General features: G+C 41.6%; 1 protein-coding gene across 1 annotated transcript; it reads left to right on the top strand.

Moving 5' to 3' along the window:
- The first annotated feature begins 14,762 nt into the window (after nt 1-14,762).
- Nucleotides 14,763-20,054, top strand: LOC146521232 (putative C-type lectin domain family 20 member A). The gene is made up of 5 exons (XM_085137927.1): nt 14,763-15,083; nt 17,477-17,860; nt 17,952-18,296; nt 18,382-18,470; nt 18,555-20,054. Exons 1-5 carry the CDS (start codon nt 14,972-14,974, stop codon nt 18,678-18,680), a joined length of 1,056 nt encoding a protein of 351 aa, XP_084994053.1. The 5' UTR covers nt 14,763-14,971; the 3' UTR covers nt 18,681-20,054.
- Nucleotides 20,055-27,289: the final 7,235 nt, after the last annotated feature.

Raw genomic sequence — 27,289 nt, 5'->3', positions numbered from 1 at the left:
TCCTGCCAGAGGCCCGTGCGCCTGCTGGTTCTGATCCGTTCCTGCCAGAGGCCCGTGCGCCTGCTGGTTCTGATCTGTTCCTGCCAGAGGCCCGTGCGCCTGCTGGTTCTGTTCTGCGCCCGCCAGAGGTCTCCGCGCCTGCTGGTTCTGTTTTGCGCCCGCCAGAGGTCTCCGCGCCTGCTGGTTCTGATCCGTTCCTGCCAGAGGCCCCCGTGCCTGCTGGTTCTGTTCTGCGCCTGCCAGAGGTCTCCGCGCCTGCTGGTTCTGTTCTGCGCCCGCCAGGGGCCCCTGTGCCCGCTGGTCCTGAGACTATTCTCGCTGGAGGGCCCGAGGAGCCCGTCCAGCCCCCTGTCTCGTCCGCTGGAGGGCCCGAGGAGCCCGTCCAGCCGCCTGTTCCGTCCGCTGGAGGGCCCGAGGAGCCCGTCCAGCCACCTGCCTCGTCCGCTGGAGGGCCCGAGGAGCCCATCCAGCCTCAAGACTCGTCCGCTGGAGGGCCCGAGGAGCCCGTCCAGCCCCAAGACTCGTCAGCTGGAGGTTCAGGAGAACCCAGCCAGCTTCCTGCCTCGTCAGCTGGAGGGCCCGAGGAGCCCGTCCCGTCTTCTGCCTCGTCAGCTGGAGGGCCCGAGGAGCCCGTCCCGTCTTCTGCCTCGTCAGCTGGAGGGCCCGAGGAGCCCGTCCAGTCTTCTGCCTCATCAGCTGGAGGGCCCGAGGAGCCCGTCCAGTCTTCTGCCTCGTCAGCTGGAGGGCCCGAGGAGCCCGTCCAGTCTTCTGCCTCGTCAGCTGGAGGGCCCGAGGAGCCCGTCCAGTCTTCTGCCTCGTCAGCTGGAGGGCCCGAGCAGCCCGTCCAGCCGCCAGCTGCAGCCTCATCATCATCCTCGCCGGCTGCCGCTCCATCCACGCCGCCGGCAGCAACAGCGGCTTCATCTACACCGCCGGCAGCAGCAGCGGCTTCATCCTTGCCAGCTGCGGCCTCCGTGTCTTCATCCTCGCCAGCTGCAGCCTCCGTGTCTTCATCCTCGCCAGCTGCAGCCTCCGTGTCTTCATCCTCGCCAGCTGCAGCCTCCGTGTCTTCATCCTCGCCAGCTGCAGCCTCGGCTTCACCCACGCCTGGTCCAGCTCCGGCTTCATCGTCGCCTGGTCCAGCTCCGGCTTCATCGTCGCCTGGTCCAGCTCCGGCTTCATCGTCGCCTGGTCCAGCCTCTGCATCAGCCTCGCCTGGTCCAGCCTCTGCATCAGCCTCGCCTGGTCCAGCCTCTGCATCAGCCTCGCCTGGTCCAGCCTCTGCATCCGCCTCGCCTGGTCCAGCCTCTGCCTCAGCTTCGTCTGGTCCAGCCTCTGCCTCAGCTTCGTCTGGTCCAGCCTCTGCCTCAGCTTCGTCTGGTCCAGCCTCTGCCTCCGCTTCGTCTGGTCCAGCCTCTGCTTCCGCTTCGTCTGGTCCAGCCTCAGCTTCCGCTTCGTCTGGTCCAGCCTCAGCTTCGTCTGGTCCAGCTTCTGCCTCAGCTTCGCCCGCTTCGCCTGGTCCAGCCTCAGCTCCTGCCTCGTCTGGTCCAGCGAAGGCCACGCAGCCTTCAGGTCCCCAACTGCCGCCTCAACACCGTCGGTCATCTGCCAGGCCGCATGATCGGCATCTTTGTCACCGTGGCCGGCCCCCGGACTTGCAGTCCCGCCGTCGCCGTCCGCACGGTCGGCCCCCTGAACTGTTTCCACGTCACCGCCGCTGCCGCGTGCACGGTCGGCCTCCTGACCTGTTTCCACTTCGCCGCCGCTGCCGCGTGCACGGTCGGCCTCCTGAACTGTTTCCGCTTCGCCGCCGCTGCCGTGTGCACGGTCGGCCGCCTGAACTGTTTCCCCGTCGTTGCCGCCTTCCGCACGGTCGGCCCCCGGAACTGCACTGTTTTGGCCTCCAGCGCTGTCGGCCTCCGGGTCGGCCCCCTGAACTTGTCCGTCTGGGCCTTTTTGGACTCTGTCCCTCTGTCCTGGACCCCCGCCACCCGCCCTGGTCGGGTCGTTTTTGGTTTTTTGGGGGGGGTTTTGTGTTTCTGTTGGGCTGTCTGGAGCCAGCCCTTGAGGGGGGGGTACTGTCATGGTCCTGGGTCGGTGACCCAGCGCTTTGAGTTTTGTTATTAGTATTTTCTAGTTTATTCTGTTTTGTATTGGTGGTTGGGGTTTGGTTGTGTTTATCTTCCCTACCTGCGTCTCCCTCGGTGCTCTGTTCATGTCCTCGTGTTGTTATGTAAAACAGTCTGTGTGTTTCCTGTTTTACTTTGTAGGGTTGTGTCTCGTTATGTCCATTAGTTCCAGCTGTGTCCCCTCCTGTGTGCCATTTCCTGATTACCTGGTGTGTGTATTTATAGTGGGTGTCGGTCTGTGTTCATTGTCGGCTCGTCTGTGTTTCATGGTGTCCTGTTCCTCGTCTGCGTCTCTCTGCCTCCCACCCCATTCGTATGATCTCAGGTTTGTTATTTAGCTCACCCAGTTTAGGTTTATGTTCTGTCCTGCCCTCGGTTCTGTTATTTGTGTACTGTAAATACTCTCCCCTCACTGCCTGTTTTGCCACTCCACCACTTGTAAATAAACCTCACTCGAATCACCAGTCGCTGTCTGCATTTTAGGTCCTCCTTTCCTCCACACCACACGGCTCACCCCGCCAGCCGTGACACCTTCACTTAAATTTTTGAGTATATTGAACAAAATCTTTTTGTCATCACTTAACAACAGAAAATATTAAAGTTGTGTAACACATAAAAGGTCGTTGATGATTTTGGCTGCCTTTCTAAGGGCCTGTTGCTGAAAACCTGAGCCAGAGTTCTGACAGGCCAATGATTTTAGAGCACACTGGTGCCGTGTGCTACAGTCTGTTCCTGCTCTGAACGCTGAGGGAGTGGAACCAGCAGGTGATGGAGAAGGTCATGATGCTTTCCAGGAAGGCATAGTGAAAAGTCATGATGATGGGTGTGCTGACTCCAAAGGAGTTGAGTTTCCTAAGGAGGTATAGCCGTTGGTGGCACCTCCTGAGAATCTCCTCTGTGCTGCGGAGAATTTCAGGAGGTTGTCAAAGATGGTTCCCAGGTATTTGTACTCCTCAACTACCTCCACTGGCTTCCCGTGGATGGTGGTGGTGACTGAAGCAGCCAGATCCCTCTGCCTACTGGAGAAGGTCACCACCATCTCCTTAGTTTTGCTCACGTTCAGTTCAAGTTTGGAGCTGTCACACCACTCTACAAACTCCTGAAGAGTGGGCCTGTGGTGTTGTGAGGGGCCTAAAAGCAGTGACATGAGAACTGTCGTCAGCATATTTAACCAGGCGACAGTTGAGCTGTGTGGATCTGCAGTCATCAGTGTAGAGGATGAAGAGCAGGGGGGAGCCCACAGCCCTGAGGGGAGCCATTGCAGGTGGAACAGAGACCGGAAAGACAGTTGTTGACCCAAACTTTCTGAGCCCTGTTGGTCAAAGGGAAAGTTTAGTGGCCAGGATCTGAGGATGCAGAGTGTTGAATGGTGATGAGAAATCAGCAAACAGAAGTCTGGCCGAGGAGTCAGGGAGCTTAATTTGTTTGTGGATGGAGTCCAAGATGAAGATTTTTGCATCATCAACACCTCTGCGTGCATGGTAAGCAAACTGGAGTGGGTCCATCAGGGGGTCTTACGATGTGCTGTTTTATGATCTTCTCCATGGCCTTCATCACCAGGGAGGTGAGGGCCACAGGACGAAGATTATTCAGAGACTTTGGGTTGTTTCTTTTGGGGATGGGGATGACTGTGGAGTGTTTCCACAGCTGGGGGACGGTGTGACTGTCAATTGAGTGTTGAAATGGAGTCTGGAACACACTTCCTAGTTGCCCTGCGCAGTGCCTCAGAACTCGACTGCTGTTGTTGTCAGTTCCTCTCCCCGGCCCTCCTGAGGGCTCTCACCACGTCCTGAAGGTGACTGCAGAGCTGCCAGCTTTGAGTGAGGATCTGGAATCTTCAAGCTGGGCCATGTTTTCCATCTCAAACCATAATGAAAACATTATTACAACTGAAATAGGAAAAAACATTAGAGGAAACAAAAAAATCTGAGGTTGGCAACACTTCCTGGTAGGTTTCATGTTTTATAGTGTTTTATTAATATGTACTAGTTATATAATTTTAATGTGCAAAACATTTTTGTCACAAAACAAAAACTTTGTAGTTAATTTTGTAATGTAGCAGAGTAACGATGTTAAAAAAAACTCTAGCTAGCCATGTTTTTTAACTAGCAAACATTCCTCAGAAATATGAATCTGTGATAGTTTCACAATGGCTGCTGAACGATATGAACTGACACTCCATTTGTTTTTGGCTCATTTTTACGCTACCATAGAAAAAGTAAATTGTCAGTTTTTCACTTAATATTAAAATTTGTAACTTGTCAGTGTACGTTTGTTTAGCTGATAGACCATGCAGACACCATATACGTTTGAATCTGTCTGCGTGCATTCTTATTATTGTGTCAGAGTAAATTTGTGTTTCCACAAGATGGTGTTGGGTGAGGTAACTACCACCGACCTCATGGTATGACATAACATGAGGTGGGTGGTATGTGAGGGCTGTGAGTCCCTCACATCTTTGGAAAGCTGAGTTCAGTTTCTCTAGCCACACCCAGGCCTGATTAGTGCCACACCTGTTCTCAATCAAGACATCACTTAAACAGGTCCTGTCTGACTAAGTTGAGTACACAAAAAGATCCTCAAAAGCCAGAGATTATGCTGTGATCCAAGGAAGTTCAGGAACAAATGAGAAACAAAGTAATTGAGCTCTCTCAGTCTATAAAATAATTTCTGAAGCTGTGGGACTCCATAAAACCACAGTGAGAGCCATTATCCAAATGGCAAAAACACAGAACAGCAGTGGTCAGCTGACAAAAATTACCCCAAGAGCGCAGCAATGACTCATCCAAGAGGTAACAAATGACCCCAGAACAATATCCTATGAACTGCAGAAATTACTTGCCTCAGTTAAGGTCAGAGTTCATGCCATCCCATTACTTCTGCCATACTAACCTAGGAAGTACCAAGAAATCAACCTAAGTTAGGTTGCAGCACGACAGTGATCCAAAGCAACTGATGAAATTTGTCAGTGTGTTATTGCATTCTTTAAAAAAATGAATTCAAGTTGTTACAATAAAATTACAATAAATACAATAAATAAAACTAAAATAAAACTATGAGTAGTGCTATAATTTCATCATCATCATCATCATTATTATTATTATTATTATTATTATTGGTAAAAATGGTAAATGGCCTGCATTTGTATAGTGCTTTTCTAGTCCCTAAGGACTCCAAAGCGCTTCACACTACATTCAGTCATTCATCCATTCACACTCACATTCACACACTGGCGATGGCAAGCTACATTGTAGCTTGCCATGTAGCTTGGCAAGCTACAATGTAGCCCCAGGGCAGCTGTGGCTACAATTATTATTATATCATTCATTCAGATTTTCAGAAGAGTTACTGAAAATATGCCTTTATGTGGTCAGATTTAAAGTAGAATTCAACTTGTATCATTTAATTCAATTATTCACCGAGCAGTTTTGGTTATTATTAAAATAACATAATGAGTTCGTATCTTTCAATAAACTGATAATTACTAACCCTGAAAAATAATCGATTTATTATGTTGTTGTAAGCCCATGAACACCAGACAGGACTGCATGAAGCTGGTGATCAGGATGAGAATTCAGAAAACTGTTGAAACAAAAAAGCTCCAAAAGCTGCTCAACTAATATTTTTTTTCAACATTTACAGTTAATACATGAGCGAGGCACAAAAATTAAATTGTAGGATTACCAGAGGAACGAAACATCAGCTCCTGGTAGACAGAGCCGTTGCCCAAAACTGCAAGGCCAGACTGACCAACCTGTGCACTGCCTGGATTTATTACAAGGCCTGACTCGATGCCCCACACTTGGAGCTTGGAATGCCTAAAACTGTACAAGATCAACAGGAACCCAAGACTCTTCATCAGGAACTCAATGTGAATGTGGTGAACAACAGTAGAGGTCAACTTCAAGCCAATGGCACAAGTCACCATCAAGTGTGGGACCCACCAAGAAGAGGCTCTGTCCCAACTGCTGTTCTACAGCAATGAATAATAAATAAAAGACCTCATAGTCTATCAGCCCAGAATAAAGTGTGTGTGTGTGTGTGTGTGTGTGTGTGTGTGTGTGTGTGTGTGTGTGTGTGTGTGTGTGTGTGTGTGTGTGTGTGTGTTCACTCCAGAAAAATGCTGTCTGACTACTCAGACTTAGTCTAAGTCAGAGTAAAGTTCACATGCTTTGTTAGGGTGGTCACTCAAAACGAAAATAAAATATTACACATTACTGGTTCCTTTTCTTAAAAGTAATGCAGAACATTACTTAGTTACTCACTGGAGTAAGTACATATTTGGGCTTAAAAGAAGAGATGTTTCTGTTGGTGGCTCATAATATTTAGCCTTTTATGTAAGAGCTGCATAATATTGCAATATCTTTTTTTCCTGTTCTCACTTGCTCCAGCTGAGCAAAAAAGCTTTGCTTTTTTTGTGAAAATACGGACTTCTGTTATTGTTTGATTTTTCTTTTGTAACTGCGCTTTATATTTTAGTGTATACTTTTTGTGAATTTAGTGATTAGAATAAATGTATGTGATTATAAGTTCAAAATAATAATTTATTTTCTGTCTTTATTCTAATCCAGTTCATCCTCTGTCTGGAAGCCAGTTCAGTTCCCCTCCCTGTCTCTAATCCAACGTTCTTCTGATTGTTGGTTTAAAATAGAATCTGGTGCTTGAAGACGCCATCTCGTCCACCCACTTCGACGGATATTCAGTCAAATGAACAAAAGTTTTTCTCTATTGTTAAATCTATGTTGTTGTTGTTTTTTTTGTTTGTTTTTTTTATTTCTATTTTAAAAGGCACAGAAGAATTACAGATGATTGACGAGCACCTTTGAACACATCAGAGAGGAGGAGACCGAGTTTTGGCTGTGTTCTATTTCACCGTCCTTGATTGGAAATATTGCCTTTAGCAACATTAACTGGTTGGGGGTGGAGGTAGCTAAATATAAAGCTGACAGACAGACCGACGAAGAGTAGCTATAATATCATCAGAATTAATAGTCTTTACTGATAGAAAAATAATCCATGTGCAGACATCAGTTCTTTCACAGACACAGGCATAAAGAGATGTTTCAAAAACCTTTAAGGTATAAAACATTAGAAAGATCCTTACAATATTTACATACAATCCCCATAATATTGTTTACAATAGAAAAGAAGAGTAGAAGTGGATCCTGAGCTGTTCATTTAAGTCAGCATTAGTTCCCTCACTGGCTTCCATCATATCCATGAGGAATTAAAATGTTTTGTGTGATGTTACCGAGTTCACCAAGTGACTGATGTATAAGGACTCTGATATCAGATAATCAGTACTGAGTGATGCTTATTTTTCATTACTTGAGCTTCTGATTGCATCCTATGTGACGATGATAACCTTTACATGACTACATGCTCTAAAACAACAACAGCCTTTTACAGAATAATGAAGTGACTACTGAGACCAGACTGGAGGTGCAAAGAGTCAGTGGGCCTCTGGTCTTATCTAAGAAATGAAATTCACAAAGGGACAAAAAACCACCAAATATCATCTATCAACAGGTATTTGTGTTTATTTTAATACAACCGACATCATTTTAACATGTATCTGTTCAACTATTTATTTCATGAAAATGGACCACTGAGTGACTCTATAAATGTAACAAAAAACTATTTTCATTAGCTGGCAGAGGTTTGAAGCCAAATCCAGGACAACTGGCTCAACTTACAGCACACATTCATTCAGACTTAAAACTGTTCACGAGGAACAAAATTCAAAATTCAAAGTGTTAATCAAAAAATCCAAGGACTATAAAAGAGGGCAACAAACAGGAAAACACAAGAGACCACACTCTGACCAACAATTAATGACTAAAAACTTCAAACACTAGAAGAAGAAAACTCAAATCCACTGATTAAAATACAAAGTACAAAGTGAACATGACAGCGACACAACGCAAAAACACATCCAAATACTTTCCTGCACAATATCCCAGCCTCCACGTGCAGATATTATAAAGTTCATTTAAAAAAATGCAGTAATTGTTCATGTTGTTTGTAAACTTCTAGATTTCATTTTCATTAACTTTGTTTGCAGTAAACTGATCTGAGCTGGAGACGATTCACTTTCTGTTTTTCAATGTCACTTCAGTAAAACCTGAAAGTCGACTTCTAAGAACAGAATGATTATATCTGACTGTTTCCAGTTAAAGAAGGAAAAACGTCCCATCAGTGATGATCAGTGTCAATCAGATTCATTTAAACTGTTTATCACAGTAACAAATGTTTCAGTGCAGAGTTAACCAGTGTGGATTCCACTCAATCAATAATCTATAATCATGTGGATTTATCTTCAAGCACAAGAGTTTGTCCTGAAATAAGAGCTGAACATCTGGTCCAAATATTACACAGCAGAAACAAACAGCAAAGTTACTAAAGATAAACTGTTAAAGGACGCAACAAAGCAAACTTCTTCAAACAGATACATGAACAACAAGCTCCACTTCACACTTGGACACTAAACACAGACACACAGGTGAGCTGCTTCCTGGAAGGAGGCGGGACTAAACCTGAAGAGTGTGAGAGGGCCACACCTTCATGTGCTGATTCACAAATATGTTGTCTGACTGCTCAGACTGAGTCTAAGGCTGTGTCCCATTTCAGGGTCTGCACGCTTGAAGTACGCGCACTACGCGTACTACGTACGGTGCGTACTATAAGTACGAGAAGTGCGGAAGTGAGAGGCTTGTGAAATGGGACGGTCTAGCCTTCGTCGCGCTGTTCAGGTTGCCTAGCAACCATGATACTAACCGCGAGACACGTTACATACAGCTTTGTTTGACAGAAATGAAGGAGAAAAATGTTTTGTTGGTCAATCATTTTTGTCATGACATCACTTTGATTAGTTGAGTATCTGAGGCTGAGACCACAGGACTGTAAAACATGATTCAAGGGCTTCATTTCTGTACTGAACAGTCATTTAAGATTAGCTAGTAAATAATAATTAGTTAATGTTGTTCATGAGAATAAAGTCATCTCACTATGGTAATGTAAATATAATATGGCCAATATTATAGTATTGTCAGATTATTATGATATAGATTATATATATATATATATATATAATCTATATCACTGACTTTCAGCTTGTTGTGTTTGTGGATATATGACTGACTTTAATTATCCATAAAATCATCAGATTCTCTGTAAGATTAAGGTCGACTATATGTATATTTAGAAGTAGAGGCTTTAAAACCAAGTTAATGCTGAAAGTACAAACATCACTAGTGTCACATAACTTTGCCGACATGTGGCCAACAGCAATGTTTTAATGTTCTTCATTATTAAACATTCGCACATGAATAAGTGACGTCATATTCAGTACTTAGTTTTGACAGTTCACTTTTCGGCCGCTCCCTTCTGCCGTATTTTGCGGCAAAATTATCCACACCCACCGCCGCGCTATGAATTGTGGGATATATGGGACCACGAAGCGTGCACCGGACCACGCTTGATATTTGGGGAAATCGACGGCGCATTTGGAGTATGCATTTGAAGTACACTTCGAATTGGGACAGCCGTCGTCGCGTGGCGGTGACGTAACCGCACTTAAAATGCGTACTTCAAGCGTGCAGACCCTGAAATGGGACACAGCGACAGACGCACAGGTGAGCTGCTTCCTGGAAGGAGGCGGGACTAAACCTGAAGAGTGTGAGAGGGCCACACCTTAATGTGCTGATTCACAAATATGTTGTCTGACTGCTCAGACTGAGTCTAAGTCAGAGTAAAGTTCACAAGCTGATGTGTGAAAACATCAATCTCTGTTGTAGCTGAACACACTGATCACAGCTCTGACACAACCACACTATTCACTTTATTTGGAACATAAATCTTTATACTGCAAATATTCACAGTGATTTTCTCAGTTTCCAGTCTACAGATCCAGTCACACTTTTTACCTTCACCTGTTGAGTAAAGACTGAGAGCAGAGCTGAAACCTGTCCAATCAATGAGCAGCATTGACATCTGAACTTCATTCAGACTCTGTTATTGAAGATGTTGTTGTGTGAATGAAATGATGTCAATATCCAAACATGGATCTGGTTGTGTCGGGTTACATTAAAGGTTCCTGGGCAGGTCGGCCAATGAGGATGCAGCATTTTGTTTGCCTTGAGCAAAATATTTTAAACATATCACTGACATCAAAATTCAAAAATAACTTTTTCAAATGAGCCAGCAAGGAAGAGAGGAGGCTCTTACATGTGGGAGTATTTTGAGTTGATTTTGGTCAGCAAGAACAGAAAGCTTTCTGTTCAGAAGCATTCTCCATAATGTATTTTCATCTCTTGTATTTACCAATATCAAGAAGTCAGAAGCAAAGAAAGACCACACAATGGCACGTGTTTAAATAAGGAATGCTTATTCATCAAATGTATTTATTTAACAAATAGACATTATTTTTTCACCCAAAATTGTGAACTCTACTCTGTAGAGTGGGCAGGCATAATGAAGCAGTACACTTTTATTTGAAGATTCAAGCTGTTATTCATTTGTTGGCCACTAGATGTCACCAGAGAGGACTGTATTAAAAAGCCTCGGGTAATGAACTGTTTTTATGACACCTGCTGAAGCTCAAAGGTGTTTCTCCACCTTAAAGAGAAGCAGACGTTGCAGGACAGGGACGTCTTAACGCCCTCGCCATGCTTTCATAGAGAGGAGCCACCTCCTTCCTACCTCCTTACACCTTGGACTTGAAATTACTCAATTAAACACAGGCTGCAACAACACACACGCAAAAAATAAATGAAATAAATAAATAAATAAAATAAAAATACAATTCAATAAAACTCAGTAAAATTCAAATAAAAATTAAAAAGCAGTTAAAATGACAATCAATCTAATTGAAACAGTTGCATGTTATGGACTTGGCCTCAAGGATTCATAGTTTAGATTCAAAAGCACTTAATGAAATGAATTCAGTCATTTTCCGTTCATGCAGTTTGTTCCAAGCCGAGGGTGCTAAATGAACAAAAGCTCTTTTACCAAATTCAGTTCAGGCAAATGGAACAGAAAGCAAGAAGTAACCATGCGGAAGAAGAGAATACCGACCAGCATGTTTCATCACAAAAATGGAACATATATAAGAAGGTAGCAACCCAAGTATTGCCTTATATAAGGCATATATCATTTGCATCAAGTTAACAAAATGACATGTTTGATCTCAGGCTAAAAAATCGAGCAGCATCCTCTCTCCAACCTGTTTCTCCAGAGTTACTTCTACAACACCTTATTCTCGGTCATGTGACCTGCCTCCATCATCCAAAGGTTCCCCTGAGTGGGTCGTGCAGGTTCAGGGATGGACTGGAAGGAGACAGCATGGAGAGGACCTGAGAGAAGCCCACACACAAGCAGCAGTATAATCCTGTGATATTCACTATTGGTTCTGGCAGCCGCTTTATTGAACATGGAGTTTCCTCTCAGTCATGTTTTTATTGGACTTGAAACTAATTCTGAATATTTGGCCTCATGATTGTCGTCTTGCTTTCTAAATAATTTGGACTGTTTGAAGCTCAAGCAGCTCATTAAACTGAAGTTTTTTTTAACTTGATGAAGAGTGAGTCAGACGCTTGATTGCCTCTGTTATTAATGATCCATATTGCTCTTTGTTGGACTATATATATTGGTTGAAATTAAGGACGCAACCTGTCTCGTTTATTATAATAATGATCCTCACTGTGACCACCTGATGGCAGTAAGGTGTCATCAGTCAGTATCTCTCTGGTGACTCTGGTGTTTCTATCAGTTTCATCATTTGTGTTCACATATAGAGCGTCATTATCACACTGATGAGCATTAGTGCTGAAACGCTGCAGTGACTGTGCAGTTTACAAGAGCAGTCATGTTCAGGTGCTTTGAATATTAAAGCTTAATTTTATCCATGTAGCAGTACTATAAGTAATAAGATCATAACTTCTTAAATATCAAATCAGCGACAAGAAACTTGTTTGTTTATAAACTATAAACACATCACTTGGAGATCAGAAGGTAGAGCAGGTCATCTTCTAATCCAAAGGTTCGCGGTTGAATCTCTGTCTGCTCCAGCCTGCTTGATAAACATCCGCGAGCAAGATACCTACTGAACAGAAATGTGAATGTTAGACAGAAAGCACTTAAGCAAAGAAGAAAAGTGAATGATTCATGTTATATAAAGTGCTGTGAGGGCTCAAATAGAAAAGAACCTGTCCAGTAAAAACATTAATAAATTAGCAGTCTGAGTAGAAGGTGGAGAAGTAACAGCTGTGGTGTTTAAAAGATGTTTATTTCCTGGTGTTGCAGAAGAACAAGGCTAAGGAGCTGAATCTTTGGACCTTTAAAGCTAATGGTGTCATCGAGAGGAGAAGCAAAACTAGACAGACCGCACACAGGACTGGGACTAACAAAATACAACAAGAAACATGAGACAATTCACTAAGACGCTGACGTGACAGTGAGAGACAGGCTGAATATACATGCCACTTGGAACACAGAGAAGACACAGGGACTTAAACCAGAAGCAAGAACAACAAATATGACATCATAAAAATACAAATAACAAATAATGAACAAATATGAATTAAACACAAAACACTGGGTAACACCCACAACCATGATAATAACCAAAATGAGAGAACAATTAGGTGTCACAATAACTTGCCCCACAAATTATTTATGCCAGTAAAAAAAAAAATGTCCCCACAACACAGAGGAGAACATCACCCTGCAGGCCTGACAACAGGAGGTGTATCACTCCACCATTTGTCCACCTGGACACTGTGTTTACATTGCAATCTGCCTTTGTAATTAATTCGTACCCTCACTGACACACAAGACAACACACTGGCTACACACTTCACACTAAACGTCACAAATCTCTCACATCTCAAAACTCTCTCTCACTCGTTCCCCTCTCCCTAAACAACCAAATCCCACGTGTTGCCTTTTTTTTTTATTGGTCAACATGTTACATTTTCCACCAACTGTAAAGAGGTGGCTTTTTTCTTCCGTTACTGTTTTTGTGTTGTCCTTAGGAAATGCTTCTTTATTTTACTGTTTACTGTTACTCTTACTGTATAACAATAGTATTTAGAAAAAAAGCATCGCTTATATAAATATATATTTAATCATAACTGGTTTTAGTGGCCTGTTGTCAGGCGTTGTGGAGTGGAGGCGAGGAAGAAGGAACCCAAACGCAGGACTCGCAGGTAGGTGAAGCTGGGTGATTTATTGATGATGGAGTGAACACACAGAACAGAGGAAGGACATGGCTGGCTGGACGACTGACTGAATGAATGAATGAAGGACGGACGGACTGACTGACTGACTGGCTGGCTGGCTGGCTGACCGAACACTGGCGGAAACAACAACACAACCTAAACATCATCAATGACACGACAAAGAACGAGTGGAAACAGAAGACTTAAATACACAGACTGATGAGGATGATAATGAGAGACCGGTGAGTACACAGCTGAACATAATCTGGCTAATGGCACGAGACGAGGTGACACAGGAACAAACAGGAAATGAAACAGGAAGTGGCAAAATAAACTGAACATGAACAAAACGGAAAGCACTGGGTCACCGACCCAGGAACCCTGACACCTGTCATTAAAATGTAATGACACTTTGAAGTCCGAACTTTCAAAACGAGCTGAAACAGAGCCTCAGTGTGGCTGCAGCTTGTTGCTATGTCAGCTCAAATCAGTCATGTGATTTGGAGATGCAGCACAAGGAGGGTTAATTACACTCACCTTCATTCCATTTACAGAGTGTAACAACTTACCACCTGTGTGAAATCTGAAATGCTCAAGGTGTTGATTCAAATGTGTTCTGACACAATCATAGTCATCGACTGCTGCTGAAAACAAGACATAAAGATGAAAACAATGAATTCCCCCTAATAAACTGTACGGTGCCCTGAATCATGAAGACAAATGACAAGCACAGACTCCATAATCCTTCCCCACTTCTTGGTACTCACACCCATGTTGTCTGTTCCTAGAAACACGTCTACCTTATTTGCTTTTAGGTTTTTACCTGCTTTAACAGCTTGATTTCCATGATTTGCATGTTGGTGAAGTAGATTCACCTTTGATAACCTTGCTTGTGTTTCTTTAAGCCCAGAGGTGCGTCATTTCCAGATATGTTTTCTTTTGGAGAAGTACAGGTATGGACACATGGGCAAAAATACCACTATATTTAGTTTTCGGAGCAGCACAACTCACAGAAATACATGTAGTTGTTTTATTGTCAATAAAACTCTTTGAAACATGAGCATTATAGAATGCTTTATTGGTCAATATATCATAGAAACGCGTTAAATACAAGCTTAAAGTTTACTTTGGTGCCACTGCGAAAACATTTAATGACATAAAAAACTTGTTGGCTTTATAGAACATCTGCAAGTCCACCTTTTTAAAAATTACAGATAGGCCAGAATTAGAAAAGCTAAGGTGATAATCAATAAACTGCTTTTGCCTTTGATCAAAGTTCAGAAAATGCACTAAACATAATACTGTAATAGTTTAGATAAAAGTGTTTATAGCATTTGCTTATCTACACGAATACAATAATATTGTTAATTAACATTTATTAAATTTTTTTTATTACCATACCATTTCCATAACTCCACACGTCTTCTTTCTTTCTTCTTTCTTTCTTCTTTCTACAGAAAGTTCACTCCCTCCTGATGTCCTCATTTGACAGTAAAATATATTAAAAGATCAAATAAAGACCTTGTTAAAAGTCGGTCCCAGTCAGCAGATGATCAGATGAGCTGCTTTACTGTGAGCTTAACTAAAAGAAAAATTATTAGACTGGTAAGATAAGAAACCTTAATGTTAAAAATGTGTGATATAAATGTTGGTACAATAATAATTATGACTATATCTGTTATTCAGATTCCAAGAATGGATGGAAGGTGTTCACTGCTCATCCTGCTGCTCTCAGGTCAGTAATATTAATATCTTAAACATTTGAAATATAGCTTTTAAACACACAAAGGAACACTGATGTGATTTGGGTAATCAGATTACATGTACAGTTAAAAAAAAAGTCTATTCATTAACACATCAACCACAAGAACAGAGAGAAAGTCTTTGCCTCGCCATACCATGATTCTTATATTCATTTTAAATTATGTTACATATAAAAAATAAATATTGGATTTATTTATTTGGATGTATTTTATTTATTTATTTACTTTTTTTTACAGCTATTGCTATGATAGCTATTGAACCAAATAGTTACTGTGAATTACTCTCATGAACAACAGCCAGTTTATCCCTCGTGCCAGTCCTAAGCCCAGATAAAATAATTACATTTCCATACTGGATTGTTAGCACCCTGAGTTAACACCAGTGCTGTTGATGAGCTTGGTGCTGGCACAGGAGGAGGATAGGTGAATGCAGTGGTGGCCCCGGGCGAACACTCCCCCCCCCCCCCCCCCCCCCACACACACATATAAAACATATTGAGAATTTCACCAGAGAAACACACACACATTGTTAGAGTAAAGAGTTAAATGTTATCATTTTTATGCTTACCATCTCTACATTGTTTTAATTCTGTGATGAAAGGAATTTCCCTTTGTCCCCCTCCCCGGATTCTCGAGGTTCTGGGTGGGGGCTGTAGTGTTTTATTGCAGATACATAGTATATAATATATATATAATATATATATATATATATAATATATATATATATTATATATATATATTATATATATAATATTATATATATATATATATATATATATATATATATATATATATATATATATATATTATAAAATATAATAGATCTGGAAGATCTGTTTCTTGTGATGTTGCTTCCTGCTTTTATGACCTTTTCGGTCAGCAGGAGGTCACACATACACATTCTCACATAACACACACACACACACACACAGACATACATACAATGCCTTGTCTTTGTAACCAAGGGGGGTTATGAGGGGAGGTACTATTGTTTTGTGTGAACTGTGTTTCCAATAAAAGGCAGAATCGGAAGCCGGATTTGGGGTCATTTTGTGGTAGACACCGACGAGGCCTCCCTTGCAAGTCGATGGATCGCTGACTCTCTTGTTTTTTTCATGATGAATAAGTCTCTAAACCAGCGGGGCTTGTGGAAACACAGACCCAACACACACATATGAAGAGAGAGAGAGTGTGCATAGTATGCAAACGGCTACCAAACAGCCATCATAATTCCTCATACAATGAGAACAGGACAAATCAACAATGACTAATTAATATTAAAATCTGTAACATAATGTATTGTTTGGAGTTTAGTCTGTTACTGTTGCTATTTTTACCATTTCTTCTTGGAGCAACTGTAACGCACATAATTTCATTAGGGATTAATAAAGTATTCTGATTCTGATTGTTTCAGGATGACCTGCCATTATCCAATCACACATCTGCTTACCTGCATCTTTTGCTCGTTTCTCTTCCTCTTCTTTTCTATTTTTTCTAAACTGAGCACCTGATGGCTTTGAACTTTTCTTGTCCATCTTGGTTTTAATTTTGCACTCCAGTATGAACACAAATCCCCCAACACGAGGATCACCACAACATAACCTAATAGACCTACACCTTAGTTCACAGATTCACTTTATTTCTGAGATTTCAAACAACCCAGGATTCAAATCATGAATATATGATGGGTTTGGATTTACAACATTATGAATTAAATCTGCTCTATTTGGAAGCAGCCGGCCCCCCTCCCCTTTCGACGGGCTGTGTGTGAGACTTTAAATCATTAAACTGTAAATTATAAATTTTAAATTGTTATTGATCCCTTTACCTCTAGTCCTAAAGTGTATATTTATTTTCTTACTCTTCTTATTCATAGGACTCTGTAGATCTGTTTAACACACACATAGTACATCTGTATATATGCAGCACATGTGTATATTTGTTCATAGAACATCTGTATATGTGCCCATCTGTATAGCAATATAGAACATCTCTATGCTATACAAATATATGTATATCTGTATACAGCAGCACATCTGTACATTACTCTGTAGTTCATCTGTATAATTCGTCTCTCTGTACATAATCTGTTCATAACTATAATATTATTCTAACCGTATCTGTATATATAAGTATATCTATACATTTGCCCTAAGTACATCTGTATATTTCCTTTCTTCTTATCTGTATATGATCTTCTCTTATTGCACTTGCACTTCTGATTAGTTGCAAACTGTATTTCGCTGTGTAATGACAATAAGGTTGAATACTAAACAAAATACTATGTGACTATTTCAATGGTTGTAAGTTTTCAGTCTTTTTCAGTGATTCAGTTTCCACAATAAAAACATTTTATTTTTCTCAGGAGGACTTTCCACTCTTCCTCCCCACTCCAGAGAATACCACTTTGTGAACCAGCTGATGACCTGGACTGAAGCTCAGAGTTACTGCAGAGAACACTTCACTGACTTGGTCACCATCTACAACAGCAACATCAACCAGCTGCTTTTCTCAATGTCACCAAGGATCAATACTTTTGCTTGGTTCGGGCTCTATGATGACCGTTACAGCTGGAAGTGGTCCATGGAGAGAAAACTTTTTTATGTTGGCAGTACACATGAATTTTTGATCTGGGCTAACGGCCAACCAGACTCTGGAAATGCAAAGCAATACTGTGTGGCTCTTCAGGCACAAACACAGATGAATGATAGACCCTGTGGAGATTCTTACCCTTTCCTGTGTTACAATGGTAGGAAAAAGATTTGTTGCCCTAGTTGTCCTACAATTTTATGAGATTCATAATGTGTGTTTGAAAATTCATCCTTTTTATTCGTTCACAGCCAGCAGTACAAGTTACATCTTAGTGATGGAGAGCCGCTCCTGGTCAGCGGCTCAGTCATACTGCAGGACATACCACACAGACCTGACCAGTATAAGAAGCAAAGAGGAGAAATCCAACATCACGCTCACTTTGAATGGATCAGGGGGTCAGTATGTGTGGATTGGTCTCTACAGGGATCCCTGGGCCTTCTGGTCTGACAACACAACCTCCACATTCACTAACTGGATGTCTTCTGAGCCTGGAAACCTCAATTCAATTGAGTACTGTGGAGCATTTAATTTAATCTCAGGGGAATGGGCTGATGACTTCTGTGATATGAGATTCTCTTTTTTCTGTTTCACAGGTGAGGTCCAGAATGCAAACACTGTAAGATCCTGACATCATGTAAAACACTAATGTTTGTGTTTTTATATGTGGTTCATTTTTAGCAGTGACAAAGCAAACAGTGCTGAAAATTAAGCTTCAGACAGAGGCTGACATGCACAGCACAGAGATCCAGCAGCAGGTTTCACAGCAGGTCAGCAGTTCAGTCACCAACACAAACTTGACACCAAGTTCAAACTATGCTTCATGTTTTTCATCATCTGCACATTTTGTCCAGCTGTCAGGCCTCATGCTGTCAAAAGGACTGACAGACTTCAGGATTCGTTGGAGGAAAGTCCAGAGTTACCGTGACGACCAGTCAAAGAAGCAGGATGTGGACGGTGACTGCAAAACTGAAGTCTGACTGGACTGAACCACTTCTTGTGTGAAGTTAATAACATGCTGTGCTGAGCTGTCTCATCCTTTAAATCTTTCAATATTTCAGGGTGTAAAGTTCTTCTAAAACCAATTTAGTTAGTTTAGGTTGTAGTTTGGCAGAAATTATTAGATCTGGCCAATAGTTTTGTGGTTAATCTTGACATTTTCATGAAAAGTTTGGATTCATCATTTTAGACACTGTCCTATGTAAGAAACCACACAGGCGATTTGTGCAGGATGTTTAATGGGAACCATAGATCTGTTTCATTCAGAGAGTGACCTCGGCTGGCTTAAAGTGTGGACAACAAAACATTGCACTGTTTATGTCCTGGTTCTGCTTTAAATGTTTGACAACCATTTCAATTGCAGCTTTAAATGGCACCACAGAAGTGCCAAGCCTTACTTGATTTTAATATGGATGATCCCTTTCAAGGGACTGTAGTTGCAGCGCATGCTGGATGTCCTCATATCTGACACTTAAACTTGATTAATGTTGGAGGAGCAAACAAAGACACAAGAAGCCAACTTATAAATAAGAGAGCAAAGCTTGCACTGATGTTGCCATAGTTACTGTTGTAATCTTAGTTTTGTAATTTTTCTCCCAGCTACACTATCATTTTTGTGTACTTTTGTTTTTGTGTCTTTCACATTTCTTCAAGTTATATAGATTGCACAACCCGCGCTGTATGTCGAACACCAGACTCAATTATAGGTTATTTCTATCAGATCTTTATTCCCTGATGTTCATTCGTGTTATACTCGTTTCAAACATGAATTTTGAAATAAACCAACATGCAAAACTTGTTTAAGGAGGAAAGAGAACATTTTGATCACAGCATGTTGTCTGTTCATAGATTCAAAAGTCTGGTGTCAAACCTGCTTCGGAAAAGATTCAATTATCTCTTTTAAAATATTTATCCAGCTGTATTCTAAACACCAGCTGGCTGTTATAAGTTTTGAAGTCTTTGTGTGATATTTGTGATTATTAGTAGAATAAAAATGAAATCGTATTAACATCTGATGTTTGTGGTTTTCTTTTCAATAATCAGCATGGCTTGTGTATACACGCATAATCTTTGTTAAAGCGATGACGCTTTTTCGAAACGATGAAACAGATTGTACAGACTGGATGTTAAACTAATATTTTTGTTTTGAATATTAATCATGAGGGTAAAAGGGCAGTCCAGCTGTTTGTCCTGTATACCACGGAGTAAGTTCAGCATATCCAGGATATCTTTCCATTACCTCGATTCACTGACCCTAACATGATAGACGTTCACACACAGCAGGTTATCATCCTGCTCTTCTACAGAAAATGATCCTTATTATTGGCAACTATTTCAGAGACTGAAAAATCTACAGTATAAAGAACATAAAAATATAGCAGTCTAATGCAACACTATTGTAAAATCTAAAGACATGAATGCTTCAGTTTGTCACAGTTTAAAGTGGATTGAACATAATTGGCTGAAAAGTGTGATGTTTATTCTGTGTAACCTGCATTTCCATCAGTGACTCAGCAACAGATCAGAATCAAACAGAGCAAGAGTAAGACATTTAATAAATTGAATTAGTACACAGATCTTTTGACCTCAGCTGAATGTCTCTGTCTGGCTTATGCAGAGAGCTAAACACTTCAGTGAACACTCAGGAAACTGTGTCGTATTCTTCAGAGCTGATTTGCGCCATTTGTAAAAGTAGAAGTTGGTTACAGGTTTATTGTAAATAAGGATACGGAAATACAATAACTATTTTGTAAGTTTATTCTTGCGAGAAAGCAAGATAACCAAAAGGGTTTGAGCTATGGACCTGATTGAATGTGTTTTTGTTGTTAAAAGAGAAATGTGTGTGTCTAAATGAAAAGAAAAGAACGCTGTTTAACTCTATTAATAAAAGATGAGGAATAGCCTGCAGACCGAATACAACTGGTGTCTCCTGTCTCTGCTTTTCTGTTAAAACCCCATCGAAGGCCTTTAACACATACCAGTGGTTACATAACCACTGGTAAGTACCCAAATTATGATTTATCAATTACCAAATACCTACTAGGGCTGCAGCAATTCATTTAGTGCTTTAAATAATTTGATTGTAAAAATGTTATTCTGAAATATCTGTGTTTTTCTCTTTGGATTATTTATTATTGCTCATTAATAAGACAAAAGTATTTCTTATCCGATTGCATAATTAATCAATGGAATAATTGAGAGATTACTCGACTGCAAAAGTAATGTGTGCGTGCCCTAATACACACACATTCACACACACACCTAACTGACGGTGCTCTCTAAGATTGATTTAAGGCTTATTTTTTATTGGGCATTATTGTGTCAAAATTCTCCCTAACTCGTGATATTTTTCACCTTTTGGAGTCTCCATAATGCTTATAATCTCCTCACCTAACCCCTAACACTTCTCACCTCAGATCCATTTCACCAAAAATTTTAATTTATGTTTTTGTATCAGGGAATAAAAACAAGTTGATTACAAATACTTACCTCCTCATGATCTGTACAGCACCCTGATTCATAAAGACAAATGAGAAGCACAAACCCTATTATCCTTCCCCACTTGTTGCTACAAATACCAATTTTGTCTGTCCCTAGAACCACGCTTGAGCTTATTTGCCTATTTAATTTTTCACCATGTTGTCTGTTCCTAGAACTATGCACAGCTTTTTTGCATTTGTTTCCTGTTTTAGGAACTTGATTTCCAAATGATTTGCATACTAAAGTAGAATCCCCTTTGTGTGACCTTGCATATGTTTCTTTGAGCACCAACACACGTCATTTACAGAAATTTTGTTTTTTAAAAAGCATTTGTATGGTCACATGACCAAATCTTAAATATTTGATATATAGTTTATAAACACAATGAGACAGACTTAGGGGTTGGTTTTGATAATGGATTTATCGATTAGAATCAATTCTGGCTTGGATAACGTGATATCGATTCATTAAAATCCTGAATTATTTTTTTAATATAAATTTATGCCAGAATCTCAAATTCAAATTCAAATTTTATTTGTCACACACACACAACCATACACAGTATGACATGAGGTGAAATGCTTGTAGCTGTGCAATGCAATGCCCGACCATTAAATGACAGTGGTTTTACAGTATTTACAATTTACAGTAAAAAAATGTGCAAATAGCAGAAAGAGATTATAAATTATAGGAAGTGTGCATGAAGAAAACCAGAGTGCGTGTGGTGATGTGATGTGTGTGAGAGAGTCCAGTCCTGCACCTGGTTCAGGGCCCAAATAGCCTGGGGGAAGAAGCTCATCCTCATTCTCTCTGTTTTGGCCTTAAGGGAGCGGAAGCGCTTTCCAGACCTCAACAGTGAGAAGAGTCCACTGTTGGGATGGGACAGGTCCATCATAATCTTCCTAGCTTTGGACTTGCACCGCTTGGTGTAGATGGACAGCAGGTCAGGGAGCTCTGATTGAATGATGTGTTCGGCCGAGCGCACCACTCTTTGCATCTCGTCTGTCCTGCTTGGTGCTGTTCCCAAACCAGGTGCAGATGTTTCCCGTCAGGATGCTCTCGATGGTGCAGGAGTAAAAGTTCTTGAGCACCTACAGTGGTAGATGGAAGTCTCTAAGTCTTCTGAGGAAGAAGAGATGCTGACGGGCTTTCTTAACCAGGGTGTTGATGTGACAGGACCATGACAGGTCCTGAGTGATGTGGACACCCAGGTATCGGAAACTGTCCACTCTCTCCACTGGCGTGCCACTGATGATGAGGGGTTTGTAATTCCTCGCCTGCTTTGTAGTGAAGTCCACGATCAGCTCCTTAGTCTTGCTGACGTTTAGGAGGAGGTTATTCTCCTGGCACCAGGTCTCCAGGTTCCTAATCTCCTCCAGGTAGGCCGTCTCGATGTTGTCGGAGATCAGGCCCACAACAACAATGTCGTCAGCAAACTTGACAATGGAGGTGGTGTCTGTTGTGGCTACACAGTCATAAGTGTACAGTGAGTACAGCAGGGGGCTTAAAACACAGCCCTGACGCGATCCAGTGCTGAGTGAGATGGAGGGGGAGACTTGTTTTCCCACCCTCACTGATTGGGGTCTGTCTGTGAGGAAGTTGAGGATCCACTGACACAGTGATGAGCTGAGTCCTAGATCCGTCAACTTGGTGAAAAGCTTACAGGGAATTATGAAAACCTTAGAATCTCAGGTTAAACCTCACAAAATTTCGACCATCACCAAACAGCTAAAACAGTAAATGAGACCAGGTACGCGGATTCTGCTCAAAGACATAAACACAAAGCGGGAACCCGCCTACAGATCAGAATCAGTGAGGCTGAAAGCTGATAGCTCACTGTAAAAGAAGATCCAAACTACGCTTCACATAAACATCGTCATGGATTCCCCTGAAAAGACTGTATGTAAGAGGTTAGAGTGATGATGACGTCACTTCATACAGAAAATACATGTTTGTCTGTTTTGATGATGAAGGACTTCTTTAGCTCTGTAAACAGCTACACTTGAGAGGACAGAGGTGATTTCATGGATAAATAACAATGTGTTTATCAGCTTTCATCATCGCAGTGCAGACGTGACGTCAGATCTATCAAAGTGAAGGCCGTCTCTCTGATGACGTCACAGAGCAGAGTCGTTCTGTCCAATAAAGAATCTCAGATCAGCTGCTGCCATCTTGTGGCCACAGTTGGTTACTGTCTCTGAAAGTTGTCTCATGTTTCCTGTTTTCCTGTTAACAAAGGCTGGAGCTCATCATGCTGAGAGGGCAGCAGCATTTTTTGGCTCTTCACACATGTTCATTATATTCTGATGATCCTGGATGGAGACAAACTACAGATAAGTGTGTTCAGCCCAACTAGTTGATCTCATTACAGCAGTTTGATGTTTCCCTTTGAATCCCCCTGAAGATACTGACAGTGAAGCACGTACATAATACTCCAGCCTTTCAACTCTGAGCTTATTTAGTTCTATTAATACACTGAAATCTCATTTGTGTCATGAAGAAAGTCTTTAATCAAACAGAATTCAAAGATCAGAAACATTTCATATATGGAGTTAAACATGAATCATTGTTTCAACAATATATTTATTGTTGTCATAAACAGACAAGAAGACAACAACAAACTGCTCCTCCCATTCAACACATGTCAGTCCATATCCCAGCAAACTAAATCATCTCCATTTACACATCAAAAAAAAAATCAAATCACTTTTATTGTCACATCACGTGTGCAGGTACACTGGTACAGTACATGTGAGTGAAATTCTTGTGTGCGAGCTTCACAAGCAGCAGAGTTGTGCAAAAATACAAGAACATAAAACATGCAAAATATAAGAATAGCTAAATAAAATCAAATAGAAACATGAATCACTTGTAATGATTAGAAACTTGATAGAATTTCAAATCTAGTTTGGGGAGTCATTCAGTGAGAAACAGTGAAATGATTTTCCATGTGAAAAGGTGGACAGCAGAAACAGAAAGAAACAGTGAGAACTAAAAGAGAAACAAAGAGCTTTGGAACAACGAGGCAGCAGGAGGACAGCTGCAGTTTAACAGCTTCAATTCACTGACAGGAAACAACATTAGAAATATCATCATCCTCAACTCATCTGCTGCACTGACACTGACACCTTCAACGGACACACCTTCACTTTACCAACAACAGTCTGAATGTATGGAAACATCCTGTGAGTGAAAGTGTGTGTGAAGGTGTGTATGTGTGTGTTAGTATCAGGATCAGAGAACGACAGCTTTCCTCTGTTCCAGTCCAGATTCACTCTGATCCTCTGGAGCTTCTTCTGAACTGAGAGATCAGTGACACCAGCTGATGATGAACATGCTGAGTATTCACCTTCATCAGACCATCCATACTGTATCAGTTCCTTCGTCTGCAAAGACACTGCTTAAACACCCAGTCTCCACCATGTACTGTCTCCTACATCAACATCCCAGCTGTGAGTCCCTGAGTTAAAGCCCTCAGAGCCCAGGACAGAGCAGGAATATTCAATCCTCTCTGGATTATCAGGAAGCTGCTGCCTCTCTCCTCGTCGTCTCACACTGGTGAGATCTTCAGACAGGATGAGGTTTGAATGAGCAGTGTTTGGGTCCAGAATGAGAGGAGTGTAGGAGACCATGTCCTTCATGTTGTTCCAGATGTTGAAGGTCAGGTTGCCCAGGTGTTTGGCCTGGTCTATCAGAGCTCCTGAGGGCAGCTGTGGATCATCCAGCAGGGGGCAGCGCTGGACTCTTTCCACTGCAGCCTTGTAGTTGTGCAGGAATGAGACGTCTTCAGCTCTCAGCTCCTCCTCTGTGGCTCTGACTGTGTCTGAAAGAGCTGCTATCTCTCTGCTCAGAGCCTCCATCTTTTCCTTCATCATCACACTCTTCTGCTCCTCTTCCTCCCTCAGTGCAGCCAGCCTGGCCTCCTCTTCCTCTGCTAGAAACTGGTGAAGCTTCTTAAACTGCTCCTTAATCTGCCTCTCTGTGTGTCGGGCCTGGACCTTAATGTGTTCTGCTGTTTGATCAAACTTCACTTGAACTTCTTCACAAACCTTTAACTTCTTCTTTAAGGGCTCCAGAGTTTCCTGAAGTTCCTTCTTGTGTTGCTGTGCAGCTTCATTGATGGGTCTGAATCTGTGATTGGTGTGTTTTTCTGAGTCTCTGCAGACGACACACACTGGCTGCTGATGGTCCAGACAGAAGAGTTTGAGTTTCTCAGAGTGCAGACTGCAGAGAGCCTCTGAAGCTCTCTGATCTCTCTCCTTTAAGAACGACTCACACAGGTTCTTTAAAACCAGACTTAAAGGTGGTTCATTCTTTGAAGATCTTCTCTTACAAACTGGACACTCGTGTGTTGTTCTCTATTCTACAATACATATTTGTAAAACAAGAGATAAATGTGTGATTAAAATTAAGAGGTAATTGTGAAATGTAAAATAACAATGTATATATGCATTAAAGATAAAAAATAAAAAAAATAGATTCTAACTGATTAAAGGGAAATATAGCACCATGGCATATCCTTGGCAATTGCCTGATGTAACAGTATCCAGGTTGTCAAAAATGCCGATACAGTACAATTCTTCCAATTTATATATACATATACCATATCTAACAACATGTTTTCAGCCACTCTACTTCAAAAATGATATTTCTTTACCAGAGAACAAAAAGTATTATGTAAAAATGAATAGCCCCCTAATAAACTGCCCTGAATCATAAAGACAAATGACAAGGTCAGACTTCCCCACTTCTTGCTACTCAATTCAATTTCAATTCAATTCAATTCAATTTTATTTATATAGCGCCAAATCACAACAAATGTCGCCTCAAGGTGCTTCATAGATACAGAGAAAAGCCCAACAATCATATGACCCCCTATGAGCAAGCACTTTGGCGACAGTGGGAAGGAAAAACTCCCTTTTAACAGGAAGAAACCTCCGGCAGAACCAGGCTCAGGGAAGGGCGGCCATCTGCTGCGACCGGTTGGGGTGAGAGAAGGAAGACAGGATAAAGACATGCTGTGGAAGAGAGACAGAGATTAATAACAGATACGATTCAATACAGAGAGGTCTGTTAATACATAGTGAGTGAGAAAGGTGACTGGAAAGGAAAAACTCAATGAATCATGGGAATCCCCCGGCAGCCTACATCTATTGCAGCATAACTAAGGGAGGATTCAGGGTCACCTGGTCCAGCCCTAACTATATGCTTTAGCAAAAAGGAAGGTTTTAAGCCAAATCTTAAAAGTAGAGATAGTGTCTGTCTCCTGAATCCAAACTGGAAGCTGGTTCCACAGAAGAGGGGCCTGAAAACTGAAGGCTCTCCCTCCCATTCTACTTTTAAATACTCTAGGAACAACAAGTAGGCCTGCAGAGCGGGAGCGAAGTGCTCTAATAGGGTGATATGGTACTACAAGGTCATTAAGATAAGATGGGGCCTGATTATTTAAGACCTTGTATGTGAGGAGCAGGATTTTGAATTCAATTCTGGATTTAACAGGAAGCCAATGAAGGGAAGCCAAAACAGGAGAAATATGCTCTCTCCTTCTAGTCCCTGTCAGTACTCTTGCTGCAGCATTTTGGATTAACTGAAGGCTTTTCAGTGAGTTTTTTGGACATCCTGATAATAATGAATTGCAGTAGTCTAGCCTGGAAGTAATAAATGCATGAACTAGTTTTTCAGCGTCACTCTGAGACAGGATATTTCTAATTTTAGAGATGTTGCGCAAATGGAAGAACGCAGTCTTACATATTTGTTTAATATGTGCGTTGAAGGACATATCCTGGTCAAAAATGACTCCAAGGTTCCTCACAGTGTTACTGGAGGCCAAGGTAATGCCATCCAGAGTAAGAATCTGGTTAGATACCATATTTCTAAGCTTTTCAGCGCCGAGTACAATGACCTCAGTTTTATCTGAGTTAAGAAGCAGAAAGTTAGTGGCCATCCAAGTCTTTATGTCTTTAAGACATTCCTGCAGTTTAACTAATTGGTGTGTGTTATCTGGCTTCATGGACAGATAGAGCTGGGTGTCATCTGCATAGCAGTGAAAATGTATGCTATGTCTTCTAATGATGCTGCCTAGGGGAAGCATGTATAATGTAAACAGAAT

This window comes from Neolamprologus multifasciatus, chromosome 3 (assembly GCF_963576455.1).
Source record: "Neolamprologus multifasciatus chromosome 3, fNeoMul1.2, whole genome shotgun sequence".
Lineage (NCBI taxonomy): Eukaryota > Metazoa > Chordata > Actinopteri > Cichliformes > Cichlidae > Neolamprologus > Neolamprologus multifasciatus.
Note: the sequence above shows the minus strand (reverse complement) of the source record. Positions and strands in the feature narration are given on the sequence as shown.

Excerpts from the sequence above, each read along its gene's own strand:
- LOC146521232 (XM_085137927.1), top strand. The coding sequence starts at position 14,972 with ATGTTAAAAATGTGTGATATAAATGTTGGTACAATAATAATTATGACT. Across the intron at positions 15,084-17,476 it reads GCTCATCCTGCTGCTCTCAG|GAGGACTTTCCACTCTTCCT; the intron begins GTCAGTAATATT and ends TATTTTTCTCAG. Across the intron at positions 17,861-17,951 it reads CCCTTTCCTGTGTTACAATG|CCAGCAGTACAAGTTACATC; the intron begins GTAGGAAAAAGA and ends ATTCGTTCACAG.